This window comes from Pelodiscus sinensis, chromosome 24 (genome assembly GCF_052426305.1).
Source record: "Pelodiscus sinensis isolate ZL-2025 chromosome 24, ASM5242630v1, whole genome shotgun sequence".
NCBI lineage: Eukaryota > Metazoa > Chordata > Testudines > Trionychidae > Pelodiscus > Pelodiscus sinensis.
Genome location: NC_143075.1, coordinates 24,033,294 through 24,050,838, shown reverse-complemented (window position 1 = coordinate 24,050,838; position 17,545 = coordinate 24,033,294). Strand labels below are relative to the sequence as shown.

General features: G+C 62.8%; 1 protein-coding gene across 1 annotated transcript in view; it reads right to left on the bottom strand.

The window, feature by feature from the left end:
* Positions 1 to 17,545, bottom strand: part of EPHA8 (EPH receptor A8) — a 122,831-nt gene that overhangs the window by 93,635 nt on the left and 11,651 nt on the right. The window contains exon 2 of the mRNA XM_075906308.2: positions 6,085 to 6,149. Within this exon, the coding sequence (XP_075762423.2) occupies positions 6,085 to 6,149 (65 nt within the window). The remainder of the gene's footprint in view (positions 1 to 6,084; positions 6,150 to 17,545) is intronic.

Here is a 17,545-nt window from a genome sequence, read left to right as displayed (position 1 = left end):
AAGGGAATCTCCAACCACCACTTCCCTATGTTTCCTCCTCACAGTGGTGGCTGCAGACCTTCCAGCCTTGGGGGTACAAGGCTTCTCCTCTGCTGTAGGGGGTGATTCCTTATCTCCTGTATCAAGAAAAGTGTAATGGTTTCCTAGTACCACGGCGGGGTGGAGCAGTGCCTACTACCAGAAGTAACCAGCTGCCAATGACGCCCTGAGCCATCTCCTCCTCCACCAGTGGTGTGTCCGCAGTCCTGTGTACTGGGACAGCTACCTCAGCTGTCTCCTCATGAACGCGGTCCAGGAATTGCTTGTGGATTCGGATGCTCCTCAATCTAGCCACCGCCTCCTGTAGCTCTCCCACCTGCTGCCTGAGAGATTCCACCAGCAGGCAGCTTTCACATTGGCTGGTCCCCCAGCCTGGAGATCAGTAAGGAGGAATTGCAAGCCACAGGCCCTGCAAAACCACACCAGGATCTGGGGAGAGGCATCCATACTCAGGTGGTCTGTCTGACTACAGGCGCAGGCGGAGGAGACAGCAGTGCTGGCACAGGTGTTGTGGGTCTTCCAAACCATCATAGGCCTCCCTCTTTCAAACTCCCTCAAACTCCCCTGTCCGCTTCGCTCCCGGCTTTTAAAGCCTGCTCGCCCAGGTCAGGCCTGCCCCCTCGTGAGTCACACAGGGGAAGGCTGATCCTGAGGCTGATCAAAGGCAATCAAGGGAACAAAGGATCAGGCACTTAGTCCCAACTTCCGCAAGTAACTGAAACTGGCAGCCTGTTCAGTGGCGGGATCTCTTGCTCTCCCCCCTAAACTTTCGTCTGCAGCCCCCTGTCCGCTTCACTCCCCTGGACACTTCCCAATGCTTGGTGAAGGGAAGGGTGAAAGTCTCTCAGGGTATGTCTACACTGCCACCCTAGTTCGAACTAGGGTGGCTAATGTAGGCAATCGAAGTTGCAAATAAAGCCCGGGATTTAAATATCCTGAGCTTCATTTGCATCTTGCCGGGCGCCGCCATTTTTAAATCCCCGTTAGTGCGTTACTAGAGAGCCTAATTCGAACTACCTACTCCGTGCCGCATGTAGCCGCGGGCACCGAGTCCACACTAACGGGAATTTTAAAATGGCATCGCCCGGCAAGATGCAAATGAAGCCCGGGATATTTAAATCCCGGGCTTCATTTGCAACTTTGATTGCCTACATTAGCCACCCTAGTTCGAACCAGTGAGGCACAGCGCCCGGAGGCGGAGTGTGAACAGCTGACGAGCAGGGCTCTTAAAGTGCAGTGCAGGGCCACAAGGATCGGCATTGGAGGCAGAAAGCCGGTGCTAGTTGTGCCAAGCACGGAGCACAGCAGCTGCACTGCCAATGGGCAACTGACCGGTCCCTACAGCGCACTCAGCACAATGGTGTCTGTTTGCTTGGGTGGCTGTTGCTTGTTTTCATGTAATGGAAAGGCAGCTTGTGATCCCCTGAATGTCACGTATTTAAACTTGGAACCCTGGACACGCCCACAAAGAACCTGCAGAGGCAGACTGCCCAGAACCCGCATGAGACTGTTGATGAGATCTGTGGGGCCAAGCACCGTGAAGGGAGAGATTCCATCAAACCCTGGTTCGCGTCAGACTGTCCCTGTGTCAGCACCAGCCCTTCACAGACCCAGCCTGCTCTCTGCCCCCATCCCGCCCCAAGAGCTCGCGTCAGCCCTTCCAGAAACCAAAGCCACCTACCGGAGCATCCTCTTCTGTTTGTGCTTCCCCAGCCTCCACGTGCTGTGACCAGCTGGCCTCCTCCGGGGGGGAACAGCTCCTGACTGCATGCAGTTGGGGCCGCCGAGCCATTGCCTGGCTCTGGGTCCGCCTCCCCCTTGGTACCTTCCCTCCAGGACTTCCGCCTCCTGGCTCAGTCGACGCTCGGATGGCCCCCGAGTCCCCAAAGTATCCACGGGGACTTCCAAGGGGGGAGTCCCCAAGGGCGCCAGCTCTTTGTAGAAGCAGCAGGTCAGGGGCACAGCACCAGAGCAGCAGTTTGTCCCCTGCCTCGTGGTGGTGTCCACAGCTCCTCCACTTCAACCCTGCAGCGCAATGCGTCCCGGTCACCGCCCCTTCCAGCCACGCACCTCGAGAGCTGCCCTTCTCGGGACTCCTTGGGCTGGCGTGAAGCTGGGACCGGACAGGCCTCCTCGCCTCAGCATGGCTCCAAGTGTGCTCCATCCCTCCCCCGCAAGGGGACTTTCACAATCCCAAAGGAAGTCAAGGGGGGGGAGGGTCACCTGAGGGCAGGGCAGAGAGTCCAAACCAATGACCAGAGAGGCAAGGCCAGGCCTTGTAGAGCAGGCACCGGAGAACAGTCATGATGCTGTGGTGCACTCCCAGCACCTCGACGCTGTAGCCATGGCACCCAGCACCCCTGTGGCGGTGAGTCGGGGACCCCCCGATCCTGCACCCCATCTGCAGCAAGATGAGATTCCACCAGCCAGTAGAACAGAGGGTTTATTGCTTCTGTGAGGCGCAGCACAGCCTGGGTTCGAGGTGGGCATCGGAGTGAGGGCCCAGGCAGCCTCAGATCCCTTGGGGTGGGGTCCACAGGCCCCCGAACCTCCAGTACTCAGCTTGGTCTCTTCTCTTCATGTTTCCCAGCCAAGAAGTGCCCAGCTCCCAGGCCCTGCCCCCAGCCCGGTGTCCGTCTCCCCTCCCTCCCTTTGTCTGTCCCTGGGAAGAGCCCTGTTATCTACTCAGGCTGGGACGGGGTGTCTGGGCCAACACACACGTGGGTGAGTCAGTGGGAATCACACAGCCCAGTGTAGGGGACCCCGGGTTACAGGGCAGACAGCCCCCCACTACGTCACAACCCTGGTGCTGTAGCCATGGCACCTCGGCACCCCAACACCATAGCTATGGCACCTTGACACCCCAGGCTGTAGCTGTGACACCCTGACACCCCGGGCTGTAGCTGTGACACCTCGGCGCTGTAGCTGTTGCGCCTCTCACCGAGGTGGTTCCCGGGAGCTCAGCATCTGCGGCGCTAGCGCACTCTCAGAACCTGACCAGCACGGACGCCTCGAAAGTCACCGCGCTGGGACTTGCCTGTGCAGACAAGGTCTGACTCCTGGGGAAGTCAAGGCCATCACAGTCCCCAGCGTGGCAGACGGGCGGGCAGTGGAGCTGAGTGGGACTCAGATTAGGAGCACGGATAAAGTTCATTCTGGAGCAAATGGCTGTGAGCTGGTGCAGGCCACCTGTGAGACGCCACCAGAGAGGAGAGAGAGTGGAGCCTGGCGCAGGAGGCTTGGATGTCCCTGGCCCGGAGACAGTGGCTCACGCGTGGGCGCAGCAGAGGTCATGCAAGGACACGGGACGGAGGAGCAGGAAGATGAGTGCCGAGGCACTGGCCAAGCGAAGAGTGGAGGAGGGCAAAGGCACAGGACGCACTCAGCTGTCTCAAGCAGCAGGGGATTGCAGGAGTATAAGAACATGAACTGCGCAGCAGGGCACTCCTTGGCCCCAGAGTGGGCCCCGTCCGCTGCACTCAATGGAGATTTGCTCCTTTCGCTCACGGGAGCCAGGCCCCAGAGCACTAGCCAAAGGGATCCGTTGGAGAGCAGGAAGGGGCTGGCTGCAGCAGGCAGAGCTTGCAAAGGAGCAGCCGGGACGCGAGTGGCTTGTGGGGGAAGGAGCCGAGGAGCAGGGAGTGGACGGAAGCGAACAAAGAACCGGATCAGCGCCGGCGGCGAGGCTTTACAGTCCAGAGATGTGGCAACGTTTCCTGAAGGACACGGCAAAGGCCTTGTTGCTGGAGTCACTGAAGCCCCGGCAGGGCAGCACGCTGGGAACCGTGCTGCGAGGCACAGCCGGGTGCGGGCGTGCGGGGGGCGGGGCAGGGCTGGGAAAGGTCTGACCATCTGCAGCAGCCATCGCCAACCTGGTCCTTGCGACCGGCGGGTGGACCCTGGAGCCGCAGCCAGTTGAGTGCAATCTCCGGACACTGAAGTCCAGCAGGGCTCCGACGGGCTGCCTGCCCGCCCGGCCCCAGGCTGCTCCCAGAAGCCTCTGGCTGCAGGCTTGTCTCTGTGCGCCCCGTGGAGGGAGGGGGATGCTTGTGCCTGCAGCTCCCAGGGGCTGAGTCCTGGCCAATGGGAGCTGGGAGGGCAGTGCTGGGAGGGGGGACATGCTGTCCCTCTCCCCCTGCGAGGAGCCTGCAGCTGGTCACTTTGGGGAGCGGCATGGGGCCCGTCTGAGCCCAGCGGCCCTGCTGAGGTGAGCAAGTCCCAGCCGGAGCCTCCACCTTGCACCTCCTCCCAGAGCCACCTGCACTCCAAACTGTGCCCCAGCATGGAGCCCCGCCCCCCAGCCAGCTCCTTGTACCCTCTCCTGCACCCAACCTCCATCCTAGCCTGGAGCCCCCTCCCAGAGCTTGCACCCCTCACTCCTTCCTCGCCAGAACCCCTTGGCCCAGCCCAGGGAAAGGTGGGAGTGGGGAGAGCAAATGACAGAGAGGGGGGAATGGAGTGGGCAGGGATTGAGGAAGGAAGGGGTCTCAGGGAAGGGGATGGTAGCTCCTGGGTTTCCCTGAAATGTAAAACGCGATATTGGGCAAAGAAAGGCTGGAGACCACTGGCCTGCGATACATTCTGGCTCTCCTGACGGCCGTTTCTAACTATGTTCCCTGTGAGCTGGGTGCTTGTGCAGCACTCAGGAAAGATCCAAATGCCAACCAGCTGATTAGCAGAGCACCCCAGCCAGCTTTTGTGTTTATATTAGTGGTGCACATCTGCACATGCCTCAGTGCATGAAAATTATTCCACACATGGATGGAAAAGCTTAGAAGGAACATTGTTTCTAAGTGCCAAAATCAGACCTGAGCCAATGAGTCAATGTACTTACATATTTGATAATATTCTCTACACAATTTCAGCCTCGTTATTAAGAATTCACAGTTCTAACCACTCCTTGCCAAAGAGAGAGAACTCCAGCAGCAGACCAGAGGAGATTCCTGGAGGCTTGGAACAATTCCTCTGTGAGAAGGAACGGAAAACCTTAGGACATTTCGTTTCGAAAAGACAGAGGGGAAAGTAAAAACTCGACACTTTCGGGAAGGCCACTGCAACCCCAACTCACTCGCACTGGAAGCGGTGTTGCTTGGCTGTGATTGGTCCCGTAGGTCCCGGTGGGAAGGGTGCATTCCCAGACTGGACGAGCATAAGTCTCAGAGCAGAAACCCCAACACCAGCACAGTGGGGACTAGGGATGGCATCTGCCCCGGCCCAGATGTGCACGCACGTGGGCAGTGCTGATCGCTTGTCCCGTCCTGACGCGAGCCCGAGCCCCTCACACTACAGGGCTATGGTTACGGCCGCAGCAGAGCCGGGCCTCTCCCAGGGCCCTCTCCATCTTGGGACTGGCTTTGACGCTGGCCTGCTGCTCTGCCAGCATAGGCCAGCGGGCGGGGGCCCTCGGGGACACAGCCGCCTAGGAGAGGAGCAGATGGGCTGCCAAACAGCAACTGGGCAAAGGGATCGGTGTGGCTGGCATTTCGCTCCCACTCTGGATCTGCTCTAAAAGTGGGTGTCTGGGGGTGGGAGCAGTCAAACAGGGGGTTCGGTGCGTCCGTGTGTGCGCATGCCCGTGCAGGGCAGTTGGTGTGTTTGAATCTAGGCACGTCAGCCTGGCTTGCAGGTCCGGGTGATTGTGGCAGGTTGTGCTGTTCCCAGCTGTGAGCAGAAACCTGCGAGTGTCCCCAGCTGCACCGCCTTTAGCCAACTCCCGTGATCTACCACACACTCACGGCTGCGCTGCTAGCACCAGCTGGGGTCCTCCTGCGGCTGATGAGACGCTGAGGGGTGACTCCGGCCTCCTGGGCTAGACAACAGCCAGAGGAGACTCCAGCTCCTGCATGTTCTCAGCCCAGTACAGCCGAGTGGGCCGGGGACCACAGCACCCTCCACCACGCCCAGGGGACACCCCGGCACAACAGCCCCGTGCTGGGCCACTCCGGGAGACGGCACGGCCCTTCCTTCCGCTCACCCCCAGCGCCCACCAGGGCACAGGCAGCACGCACCGTAGCCCGTTTGCTCCGCTGGGAGCCTCGGACTTACCCCATGCGACGGGTGTGTCAGCCAGCCCCAGTCCCCGGGGATCACTGCCGTGTCCAGTAAGTTCACTAGAAAACACAGGAGGAAAAACACGTTAGAAACATGCTCAACTGTCACAAACAGCCTGAGAAGCAGCACAGTCCAACGTACACCGTGAAGCCTCGTGTTACCACCCCGCAGCACTGCCCAACGTACACCGTGAGGCCCCGTGCTCCCACCCCGCAGCACAGCCCAACGTACACCGTGAGGCCCCGTGCTCCCACTCTGCAGCACAGCCCAACATACACCGTGAGTGCCCGTGCTCCCACCCCGCAGCACTGCCCAACGTACACCATGAGGCCCCGTGCTCCCACCCCGCAGCACTGCCCAACGTACACCGTGAGGCCCCGTGCTCCCACCCCACAGCACTGCCCAACGTACACCGTGAGGCCCCGTGCTCCCACCCCGCAGCACTGCCCAACGTACACCGTGAGGCCCCGTGCTCCCACCCCGCAGCACTGCCCAACGTACACCGTGAGGCCCCGTGCTCCCACCCCGCAGCACTGCCCAACGTACACCGTGAGGCCCCGTGCTCCCACCCCGCAGCACAGCCCAACGTACACCGTGAGGCCCCGTGCTCCCACTCTGCAGCACAGCCCAACATACACCGTGAGTGCCCGTGCTCCCACCCCGCAGCACTGCCCAACGTACACCGTGAGGCCCCGTGCTCCCACCCCGCAGCACTGCCCAACGTACACCGTGAGGCCCCGTGCTCCCACCCCGCAGCACTGCCCAACGTACACCGTGAGGCCCCGTGCTCCCACCCCGCAGCACTGCCCAACGTACACCGTGAGGCCCCGTGCTCCCACCCCGCAGCACAGCCCAACATACACCGTGAGGCCCCGTGCTCCCACCCCGCAGCACTGCCCAACGTACACCGTGAGGCCCCGTGCTCCCACCCTGCAGCACAGCCCAACTTAAACAGAAGCAAAAAACAGGACTATGTAGCACTTGAAAGACTAACAAGATGGTTTATTAGGTGATGAGCTTTCGTGGGCCAGACCCACTTCCTCAGATCAAATAGTAGAAGAAAATTGGCAGAACCATATCTACCAAAGGATATAATTAAAAAAAGAACACATATGAAAAGGACAAATCAAATTTTAGAACAGAAGGGGGATGAGGGGAGGAGGTAAATGTCTGTGAGCTAATGATATTAGAGGTGATAATTGGGGAAGCTATCTTTGTAATGGGTAAGATAATTAGAGTCTTTATTCAAACTTAAGTGTAAAGTGTGGAATTTAAGCATGAATGACAGTTCAGAGGATTCTCTTTCAAGTCTCGTGTTAAAAGGTCTTTGAAGCAGGATGCAGGTAATCAAGTCGTTGAGACAATGTTCTTTCTGGTTGAAATGGCAAGAAACTGTTTTTTCTTTGTGATCCTGTCTAATATCTGTTTTGTGGGCATTGATCCTTTGGCGAAGTGTCTGAGACGTTTGTCCAATGCACATAGCAGACGGACACTTTTGGCACATGAGAGCATAAATCAAGAATATGTGTTCTTGATCTTATAACTCACTTGGGGTATGTCTACACTACCCCGCTAGTTCGAACTAGTGGGGTAATGTAGGCATACCGCACTTGCAAATGAAGCCCGGGATTTGAATTTCCCGGGCTTCATTTGCATAAGCCGGCCGGCGCCATTTTTAAATGCCGGCTTGTTCGAACCCCGTGCCGCGCGGCTACACGTGGCACGGGCTAGATAGTTCGAACTAGCAAGCCATTCCGAACTATCTGTACACCTCGTTCCTGCCGGCCGGCTTATGCAAATGAAGCCCGGGAAATTCAAATCCCGGGCTTCATTTGCAAGTGCGGTATGCCTACATTACCACCCTAGTTCGAACTAGGGTGGTAGTGTAGACATACCCTTGGTTAGGCCCAATAATGGTGTCAGCAGAGTGAATATGTGGACAAAGCTGGCAACGGGGTTTGTTGCAAGGGAAGGTTCCAGGGTTGGTATTAGTGTGTTATGTCCTGTGGTTGTTGGTAAGAATCATCTTGAGGTTAGGTGGCTGTCTATAGGAGACTATGGGTCTGTCTCCCAGAGCCTCTCGGAGTTTAGTATCCTGTTCCAGTGTAGGCTGTAGTTTATTGATAATGTGTTGGACAGGTTTAAGTTGGGGGCTGTAGGTGATGACAAGTGGTGTTCTTAAACTGTGAGCCTGTGTGCTCCCACACACAGAACAGCACAACCTACAACTATAAGACCAATGTTCCTCCCCCACTGCTACAGCACACCCACCTAAACCATGAGGCCATGTGCTCCCACTCTGCGGCACACTCATCGACACCAGGAGACTGTGTGTTCCTGTCCCTCAGCTAAAGCACAGGCCAAACTACACCGTGAGGACCTGTGCTCCCATACCACAGCACCCCCCCCCCCACGTGTGGCCACGTACTAATGCCCCACAGCCAGAGGGGTCGACAGCACAGGGACAGCCCTGCTGTGTGCCCCAGGAAAGGGCAGGGCATCAGGCGGAAGGAGTGGGATTCAACAGTCCTCAGCACTGCCCGGAGAGCGCTGTTTCCCCCGCCCCATGCTGCCTGGAGGGCGCCGCGCACCACTCTGGCAGCGATTTCTAGGGTTTGGGGCTCTGGCCGCTACAGTCGCAGCAGCAAGGAGGTCCAGGCCTCGGGGCACTTGCTCCATTTGTTCCCTGCCTGTGAGCAGGACAAACCGCAGCACAGCCAGCTACATCAGGAAGCCATGTGTGCCTACTCCAGGGCACAGCCCACAACTGCACCACAAGGTTGCGTATTCCCCGCCACTGCACAACACAACCCACACCGGGAGGCTGCGTGCTCCCACCCCACGGTCAGCACAACCCACACCAGGAGGCTGCGTGCTCCCACCCCACGGCCCAGCACAACCCACACCAGGAGGCTGCATGCTCCCACCCCACCGTCAGCACAACCCACACCAGGAGGCTGCGTGCTCCCACCCCACGGTCAGCACAACCCACACCGGGAGGCTGCGTGCTCCCACCCCACGGTCAGCACAACCCACACCAGGAGGCTGTGTGCTCCCACCCCACGGCCCAGCACAACCCACACCAGGAGGCTGCGTGCTCCCACCCCACCGTCAGCACAACCCACACCAGAAGGCTGCGTGCTCCCACCCCATCGTCAGCACAACCCACACCGGGAGGCTGCGTGCTCCCACCCCACCACACAGCACAACCCACACCGGGAGGCTGCGTGCTCCCACCCCACGGCCCAGCACAACCCACACCAGGAGGCTGCGTGCTCCCACCCCACCGCACAGCACAACCCACACCAGGAGGCTGCGTGCTCCCACCCCACGGTCAGCACAACCCACACCAGGAGGCTGCGTGCTCCCACCCCACAGCCCAGCACAACCCACACCAGGAGGCTGCGTGCTCCCACCCCACCGCACAGCACAACCCACACCAGGAGGCTGCGTGCTCCCACCCCACCGCACAGCACAACCCACACCAGGAGGCTGCGTGCTCCCACCCCACGGCCCAGCACAACCCACACCGGGAGGCTGCGTGCTCCCACCCCACCGCACAGCACAACCCACACCGGGAGGCTGCGTGCTCCCACCCCACGGCCCAGCACAACCCACACCGGGAGGCTGCGTGCTCCCACCCCACCGCACAGCACAACCCACACCAGGAGGCTGCGTGCTCCCACCCCACGGCCCAGCACAACCCACACCAGGAGGCTGCGTGCTCCCACCCCACCGCACAGCACAACCCACACCAGGCGGCTGAGTGCTCCCACACCACGGCCCAGCACAACCCACACCAGGAGGCTGCGTGCTCCCACCCCACTGCACAGCACAACCCACACCAGGCGGCTGTGTGCTCCCACCCCACGGTCAGCACAACCCACACCAGGAGGCTGCGTGCTCCCACCCCACGGTCAGCACAACCCACACCAGGAGGCTGCGTGCTCCCACCCCACGGTCAGCACAACCCACACCAGGAGGCTGCGTGCTCCCACCCCACGGTCAGCACAACCCACACCAGGAGGCTGCATGCTCCCACCCCACGGTCAGCACAACCCACACCAGGAGGCTGCGTGCTCCCATCCCACCGCACAGCACAACCCACACCAGGAGACTGCGTGCTCCCACCCCACGGCCCAGCACAACACACACTTTGAGGCTGCACGCTCCCACCCCACCGCACAGCACAACCCACACCAGGACACTGCGTGCTCCCACCCCACGGCCCAGCACAACCCACACCGGAAGGCTGTGTGCTCCCACCCCACGGCACAACACAAGCCACACCGGGAGGCTGCGTGCTCCCACCCCACGGCCCAGCACAACCCACACCGGAAGGCTGTGTGCTCCCACCCCACGGCCCAGCACAACCCACACCGGGAGGCTGCGTGCTCCCACCCCACGGCCCAGCACAACCCACACCGGGAGGCTGCGTGCTCCCACCCCACGGCCCAGCACAACCCACACCGGGAGGCTGCGTGCTCCCACCCCACGGCCCAGCACAACCCACACCGGGAGGCTGCGTGCTCCCACCCCACGGCCCAGCACAACCCACACCGGGAGGCTGCGTGCTCCCACCCCACGGCCCAGCAGAACCCACACCAGGAAGCTGTGTGCTCCCACCCCACGGCACAACACAAGCCACACTGGCTCAGGCACTTGCACCATGAAGCTGTTTGCTCCCACATCCGTGTACACTGCTAGATCCTTGGAGTCCAAGGCCAGAAGAGACCACTGTGATCACCTCCTCTGACCTCCTGCATGGCCCAGGCACACACTCGGCAGAGCTCGCATCCGGCGGCGCTCGCACGGCCAGCCCAGGCCCTGGTCGAGTCCCTGCTCCCCAGAGAGCCCTGTGGCCGGGGAGGGCCATGCTCTCTGGTAGGGGTGGTCGCTGGATGCCATGGTGAGCCCTGCGATTACTGACAGGCCCCACAAAGCAGCCCTGCTCCAGGAACCCTCCGCCGCTGTGGCTGCAAGGGCAAGGGAGCGGAGCCTTGGCAGGATGCCGCTTCCGCCCTCAGGACCCTGGGCCCTGCGTCCTCACCAGGGCAAGGCAGGCAGGTGCGGGGGGGAGGGGGGACAAGAGGCCCTGGGCCCCCTCCCCACTTGCCCCCAAGGGAGGGGCCTGCAGGGCCGGAGAGGTGGGTGGTGACTGCAGCGCAAGCCAGGGCGACGCCAGCCCGTGTGGACCTTCGGGAGCTGCGACTCTCGCCTGTCCCCACCCAGGGCAGCACCTGGCAGCTGCTTAAACCCGGCGCAGGGTCTTGCTCTCTGGGGTGCTGGGTCTGCGGCTCTGCTGCCAGACAGGGAGGAGCTGCCTGAGGGCGACAGGCTCATCAGCAGAGACCCTTCTCGCCTGGGGTCACGGCGCATTCCCAGGGCGGGCCCATGCGGGGCGGGGAGGGGGACGCGGCTCTAGCGCCGGGCTGTTCTGCTAGCACAGGGCTGCGGGCTCATCCAAGCTCTGCAAACAGCCGCCGATGGGAACCACGCTCCGTCTGGCCCAGCAGCCACTCCCACGTCTCAGCCCCCTGCAGCAATGGGGGGGTCGCAGAGAGCAGGAGGCGCAAGGACAGGGTGACCATATTTCCCCCATGCCCGGGGGGGGGGGGGGGGGACTGGTGCTTGGGGCTTCATGTGGCACTCAGGGCTTCAGCCCTGCAGCGGGGTGCGGGGGCAACACTCGGGGCTCCACCCCCACAGTGAGGGGGGAGGAGCCGCCGGAGCTCAGGGCTCCAACCCCCCAATGGGGGGAGGCACCGCCAGCACTCAGGGTACTCGAGACTTCCGTGGCTGAAGCTCTGAGCACCGGCGGCTGCCTGCCCACCCTGCCCCACTGCAGGGATGAAGTCCAGGTGAGGGCGGGGAAGGGGACAGGACCCACTGGCACTGGCGGCTCCTCCCTGCCCCTTGCTGCAGGGACAAGGTGCCCGCTTTTTAAAACACGGCCTGCAGCACTGCCAGGAATGGGGCCGGATGGGCGCCCTGGGCAAGGCGCGAGGAAGGGCGGGACGTGCTCCCGGGACGACGCGGCGCTCGCCTGGCTGGACTGGCCGTTTCTCACTGTCCTGCGTGAAGTGAGCGGCCGAGCACTGCCCGCTGCCCCGCCCACAGCCGCCGCCAACGCCACACGAGAGACCCGAGGGCCCCAGACGTCCCCCTCAAGCCCCCGGAGTCCAGCTCAAGGAGGCGACCAGACGAATTGCTCCAGGGAGAGGAAACCTGCCGAGGCCGGGGAGGCCAGGACTGCAGGGCTGTGGAGCAGAGCGGAGAGGAAGGAGCCTGGCAGAATCGCTGCAGCACCCAGCAGCTTAGCAAGTGCCGGGACTCGGGCAGAGGCCGGGGCTGTGGGACGCGCCTGCTCTGCACCTGCTCTGGCTCCCTGGGCGCTTCGGTCAATAAAGCTTGGAAGGCGAAGCAGAGATTACGGATTCCCAGCATCACTCAGCAGGCTCAGCCTCGTAACGGGAGCAGGTCAAACTGACCTTCCAGGCTGCTATCGACCAGACATCGATCCTCCCACCTGCTCTCTCCAGCCTCCCCCACATCCTTGGCAGCCTCCTCGCCAGGCCTGCCCAGGCCTGCCACATTCCCTGCACTTCGCCAGCGCTGGGCTCAGAACCTGGGGTTATTGCTCAGAACCCCCCAATGTCCCTGCGTGCCCCCCCCCACGCCACTGCCCTGCCCCCCATACCGTTGCGCAGCCCACTAGCACCCCTGCCACTCCACGGCCCCCCCAATGCCCCTGAAGCCCCCCCACGCCACTGCCCTGCCCCCCATACCCTTGCACAGCCCACTAGCACCCCTGCCGCTCCATGGCCCCCCCATGCCCCTGCAACCCCCCCCCCCCACGCCACTGCCCTGCCCCCCCCCCCCCCCCCCCCCCCCCCCCCATACCCTTGCGCAGCCCACTAGCACCCCTGCCACTCCACGGCCCCCCCAATGCCCCTGAAGCCCCCCCCCCACGCCACTGCCCTGCCCCCCATACCCTTGCGCAGCCCACTAGCACCCCTGCCGCTCCACGGCCCCCCCAATGCCCCTGAAGCCCCCCCCACGCCACTGCCCTGCCCCCCATACCCTTGCACAGCCCACTAGCACCCCTGCCCATGTGGCCCACCAAAGGCCCAGCCTCTGCCCCGCCCACCAGCACCCCTGCATGGCCCCCCAAGGGCTCTGCGCAGCCCACCACTCGCTCTACAACCCTGTGCTCTGGCTGCGTGGAGCCACCCCGCACTGGGACGGAAGGTGTGTGGAGTCCAGGCTTGTGTGGCACCTAGCACAGCTGGGCCTGATCCTGGCTGGGGCCCGTAGGAACCGGAATATAAACAATAAATACCACTGTGGACCTGCCTCCGCTGTGCTCCCTCAAGGCCAGGAAGGAGACTCCGGAAAGCAGGGCTAGGAACGGCAGGCTCCATGCAACCAGCAATCAGGCCCATGGAGCCAGAAGAACAGTGCCCCCTTCGCTTCTCATTCCAGCTTAGGCAGCGAGCGGCAGAGACGGGGGGCGGGGGAGGGAGCGGCAGAGACGGGGAGCAGGGGAGGGAGCGGCAGAGTTGGGGGGCGGGAGCGGCAGATGGGGAGGGAGCGGCAGAGTCGGGGGGCGGGGGCGGGAGCGGCAGAGTCGGGGGGCGGCAGAGTCGGGGAGCGGGGGAGGGAGCGGCAGAGTCGGGGAGCGGCAGAGTCGGGGAGCGGGGGAGGGAGCGGCAGAGTCGGGGAGCGGCAGAGTCGGGGAGCGGCAGAGTCGGGGAGCAGGGGAGGGAGCGGCAGAGTCGGGGAGCGGCAGAGGCGGGGAGCGGCAGAGGCGGGGAGCGGGGGCGGGAGCGGCAGAGTCAGGGAGGGAGCGTCAGAGTCGGGGGGCGGGGGCGGGAGCGGGAGCGGGAGCGGCAGAGTCGGGGGCGGGAGCGGCAGAGTCGGGGGGCGGCAGAGTCGGGGGGCGGGGGCGGGAGCGGCAGAGTCGGGGAGTGGGGAAGAGTGGCAGAGTCGGGGAGGGAGCGGCAGAGTTGGGGAGCGGCAGAGACGGGGAGCGGGGGAGGGAGCGGCAGAGTCGGGGCGGCAGAGTCGGGGAGCAGGGGAGGGAGCGGCAGAGTCGGGGAGCGGCAGAGTCGGGGGGCGGGGGAGGGAGCGGCAGAGTCGGGGAGCAGGGGAGAGAGCGGCAGAGTCGGGGAGCGGCAGAGTCGGGGGGCGGGGGAGGGAGCGGCAGAGTCGGGGGGCGGGGAATGGGACACGCATCTTGTTGGACTGGGGACTCAGAGGCAAAGGACGTTGCTGAATCCCTTGGAGCTGGCTGCGCTGCGAGCCGTCCTTCAGACCCTGCCTGCGCTCTAACCACTCGCCATGCTGCCCTGGGCAGTGTGTCAAGAAGCTGGATTAATCCCCAGTTGGAACAGACGATCCAGCCCCGTAAGGGAAGTTTCTCGCCACGGTGGAAGGTGACTTAGTCACACAACAGACACTGGCATCACTGAAAGGCACAGGAAACAGCTCCCACCACGCCGTGCTCCTGGGCTCTGTGGCGGCGCAGCGGGGACCCCAATAGCCAGTAGAACAGGGAGGGGTTATTGCGTCTCCAGGACACAGCACGGCAGAGGCGTGATGTGCACATAAGGAGTCAGGGGCTGGCAGCCCTAGACCCCTTGGATTGGGGGCCACAGGCCCCTGAACCCTCAGTTGGTCTCTTCTCTTCATGTTTTCCCAGCCAAGACGGCCTCTCCCCAAGCCCCCCAGGTAGCCACACCCCTTCCTTTCTCAGGTGAGACGCCCCAGCCGGCCATTGTCTACCTGCTGGGCAGTGCTCACAGACAGGCCAGCGGGGGTCACCCACAGCCCAGGCCTAGCGCCCAGCGAGTGGACAGCTCCCACTATATCTAACAGGAGGCCTGCCACGGGGCCAGGGCGCGGCTACCCCCAGCTCTGGGGGCAGTGCAGAGACTCTGGGTTGCCTCCCAAGAGGTCCCTGTCACTCACCTGTGACGGCAGCAGGGAGCAAGGGCCCTGTCTAATGCTGAACCTGCCGCAGTCCCCGGTTCTGCGACTGGCCCCCTCCCTCCCAGCAGCCATCGCAGTGGCACACACGGGGAGGAAGGGTCAGTGGAGGCAGCTCCAGCCCCCTGGGCTTCCTCCTTCATCATCTCAACTTCAAAGGCCTCCCAGATTCCCAGCCAGGCTCCCTCCGGAGCGGAATGACGCCTTTTGCATTGCTAATGAAACGCTTCCCCCGGCCTCCCCGCACACCTGCTCTCAGCCTCCCTCGCTAGCCCGCTGAGCGCCCCCTCAACCCTGAGCCTTCGAACACCCTCGCCCGGCTTACAGAGCGTGGGATTTAGACTGTGGCAGCCTGCTGGGTCTTTCCCTGGCTGCGGGCGGGGAGCCTGGAAAGCTCCTTCAATCTCTTCTCCTCCACGAGAAGGCCAAGGAACGGCCCTTTTCGGGGCAGGGTGAGTCTCCCAGACTCACGTGGCTCCAGGACTTCGGAACCAAGGAAACAGAGACGCTGGCACTTAGCATGGGAGCCAGCGTCGCTGGCTGTGGGGTGGATCCTGTCGGGAACAGGGCACCGATGCCTGTGCTCATGGCTTTGCAGTGGGTGGCTTGCCCACACCAGCAGCCGCCGGTGGACTGTGGAGCTAATCACAGCCCTTCCGGCTGAGCAAATGGTCAGACCTGGTTGCCTGAAGCGAATGGGCCGGACCCAGGAAGGTGCTGAGCACCCAGAGCCCTGAAACGGGAGCTGCAGCCCCTGAGCACGTTGAAACCCGGCTCAGGCCTGAGCAGCCGCAGGGCTGCCGGTGGGAACCCTGGCCTGGGGGCCTGAGGCTAGGAGAGCAATGAAAAGTGAATCGCAAACGTGTCGCCCCCACTCCTCGAGGCCACGTACAGGAGATGGACGAGCCTGCGGCAAGGGCACTCCAGAGCCGGCCTCACTCAGGCAGAAGAGCCCCCGATTAGCTCCAGAGGGCCGAGGCATTCCTGCTGCCAGCGACCTGGCCGGGGCAACCCACTCCCAATGCGCCCGCTGGCCTGGCACTCTGGGACCAGCTGGGTGCTGCGCAGGGCACTGCCAGAGCCAGGCGGACGCTGAACACTGCAGCCACAAAGGGGTCGGAGCAGCATGTGGCCTCTGAGGGGCTTGACCAAGGCAGGCTAGGGATGTAATAGTGGAGTCGATTAACCCATTAACCAATTAGCAGAAGCGTATCGGTTAACGCTACAGACTCCACACATTCCGCCCCCAGCCAGTACATTTTTAGCAGGCTGGCCAGCAACCCAGCTTAGTCCGGGACCTATCCCACTGCGGCTCTGCATTTAACGTGTATTAGGAGCTAGGCGGGCAGGCAGCCTGGCTCCGTTCTGGCTCCCATCGAGCATGAGAGCTCAAACCCCGCCCGGACAGGGGCTGCTGCCTCTGATCCAGGGGCAGCAGCATGGAGTGGCGGGGGGGGCTCCTCGGGAATGAGGCTGGAGTGCGCTGGCTGCTGGCCCCACCCCCAGGGACTACAGAGCCGTCGAGTAACCAATAGGAATGAATGAGGTTAATCGACTAGTCAATTAACCGATATGTAACGTCCCTAAGGTACACGCGGGCGCCTTGCCCAGCTGTCCCCCTACCCCAGGCTGTGCTCTGCCGGCCTGGCCAGCTCGTCAGCATGTCCCTGAAGGGCTCCGGCTTCCCCTGGCTTCAGGGCAGGAGGCTGAGGAAGGGTTGGGCTAGGCTGGTGGGCTCCTCCGGGGTTCTGGGCCTGGAGGCCTGAGGTGAGGGAGGCAGCAGGAATCCCCCAGCGCCAGGGGAGAGGACAGGCACTGCGGAGCATGGAGCCAGCGAGGAAGAGCTGCCGGGGGGGCAGAGGGTCCCAGCTGCACCTGCCCTGTCAGCAGGGGAGGACATGGCTCGTCGGTGGGATGGGCAGCTCTGGGGGACAGTGGGTGCAGGGGGGTTAGCAGGTGGGCGCTCTCAGGAAGAGAGTTCTGGTGCCAGGGCAGGCGTGGGAGGGGAGAGCGGAAGGATGGGGCGTGCCCCGGGGATGGATTCTGCAGGGGCAGGAGCTCCCAGAATGGGATTCCAGGTCCATAAAGTGGAGCTGGCCTGTCAGTCTGGCTGATGCAGGCATGGTGCAGCATTAATGCCACCCCCTCACTACGCACATGCTGGAGCGGGCGCCGCGGTTGCTGGAGGCTGTGCCGTTGTCGTGGGGGGGGGCGTGGCAGGAGGCAGAGCAGAAAATGGTTCATGCCTCAGGGCTGTTGCTGGTAAACGTGTCTGAGGCTCCGTTTTGGGGGTAATGCCTGCACAGTGCATCTGCCAGCCCCCCTCAGGACGCGCCTGCATGCGATCAGGCTGTCTCAAGATGGAAATTCCAACTAGGGGAATTTCTTAGAGCTGCAGCTCCTTTCGCGTTGCCCGTGCAACACGAACACGGTTCCCAATGTCCGTAGCTCTTGCCCGGAACCC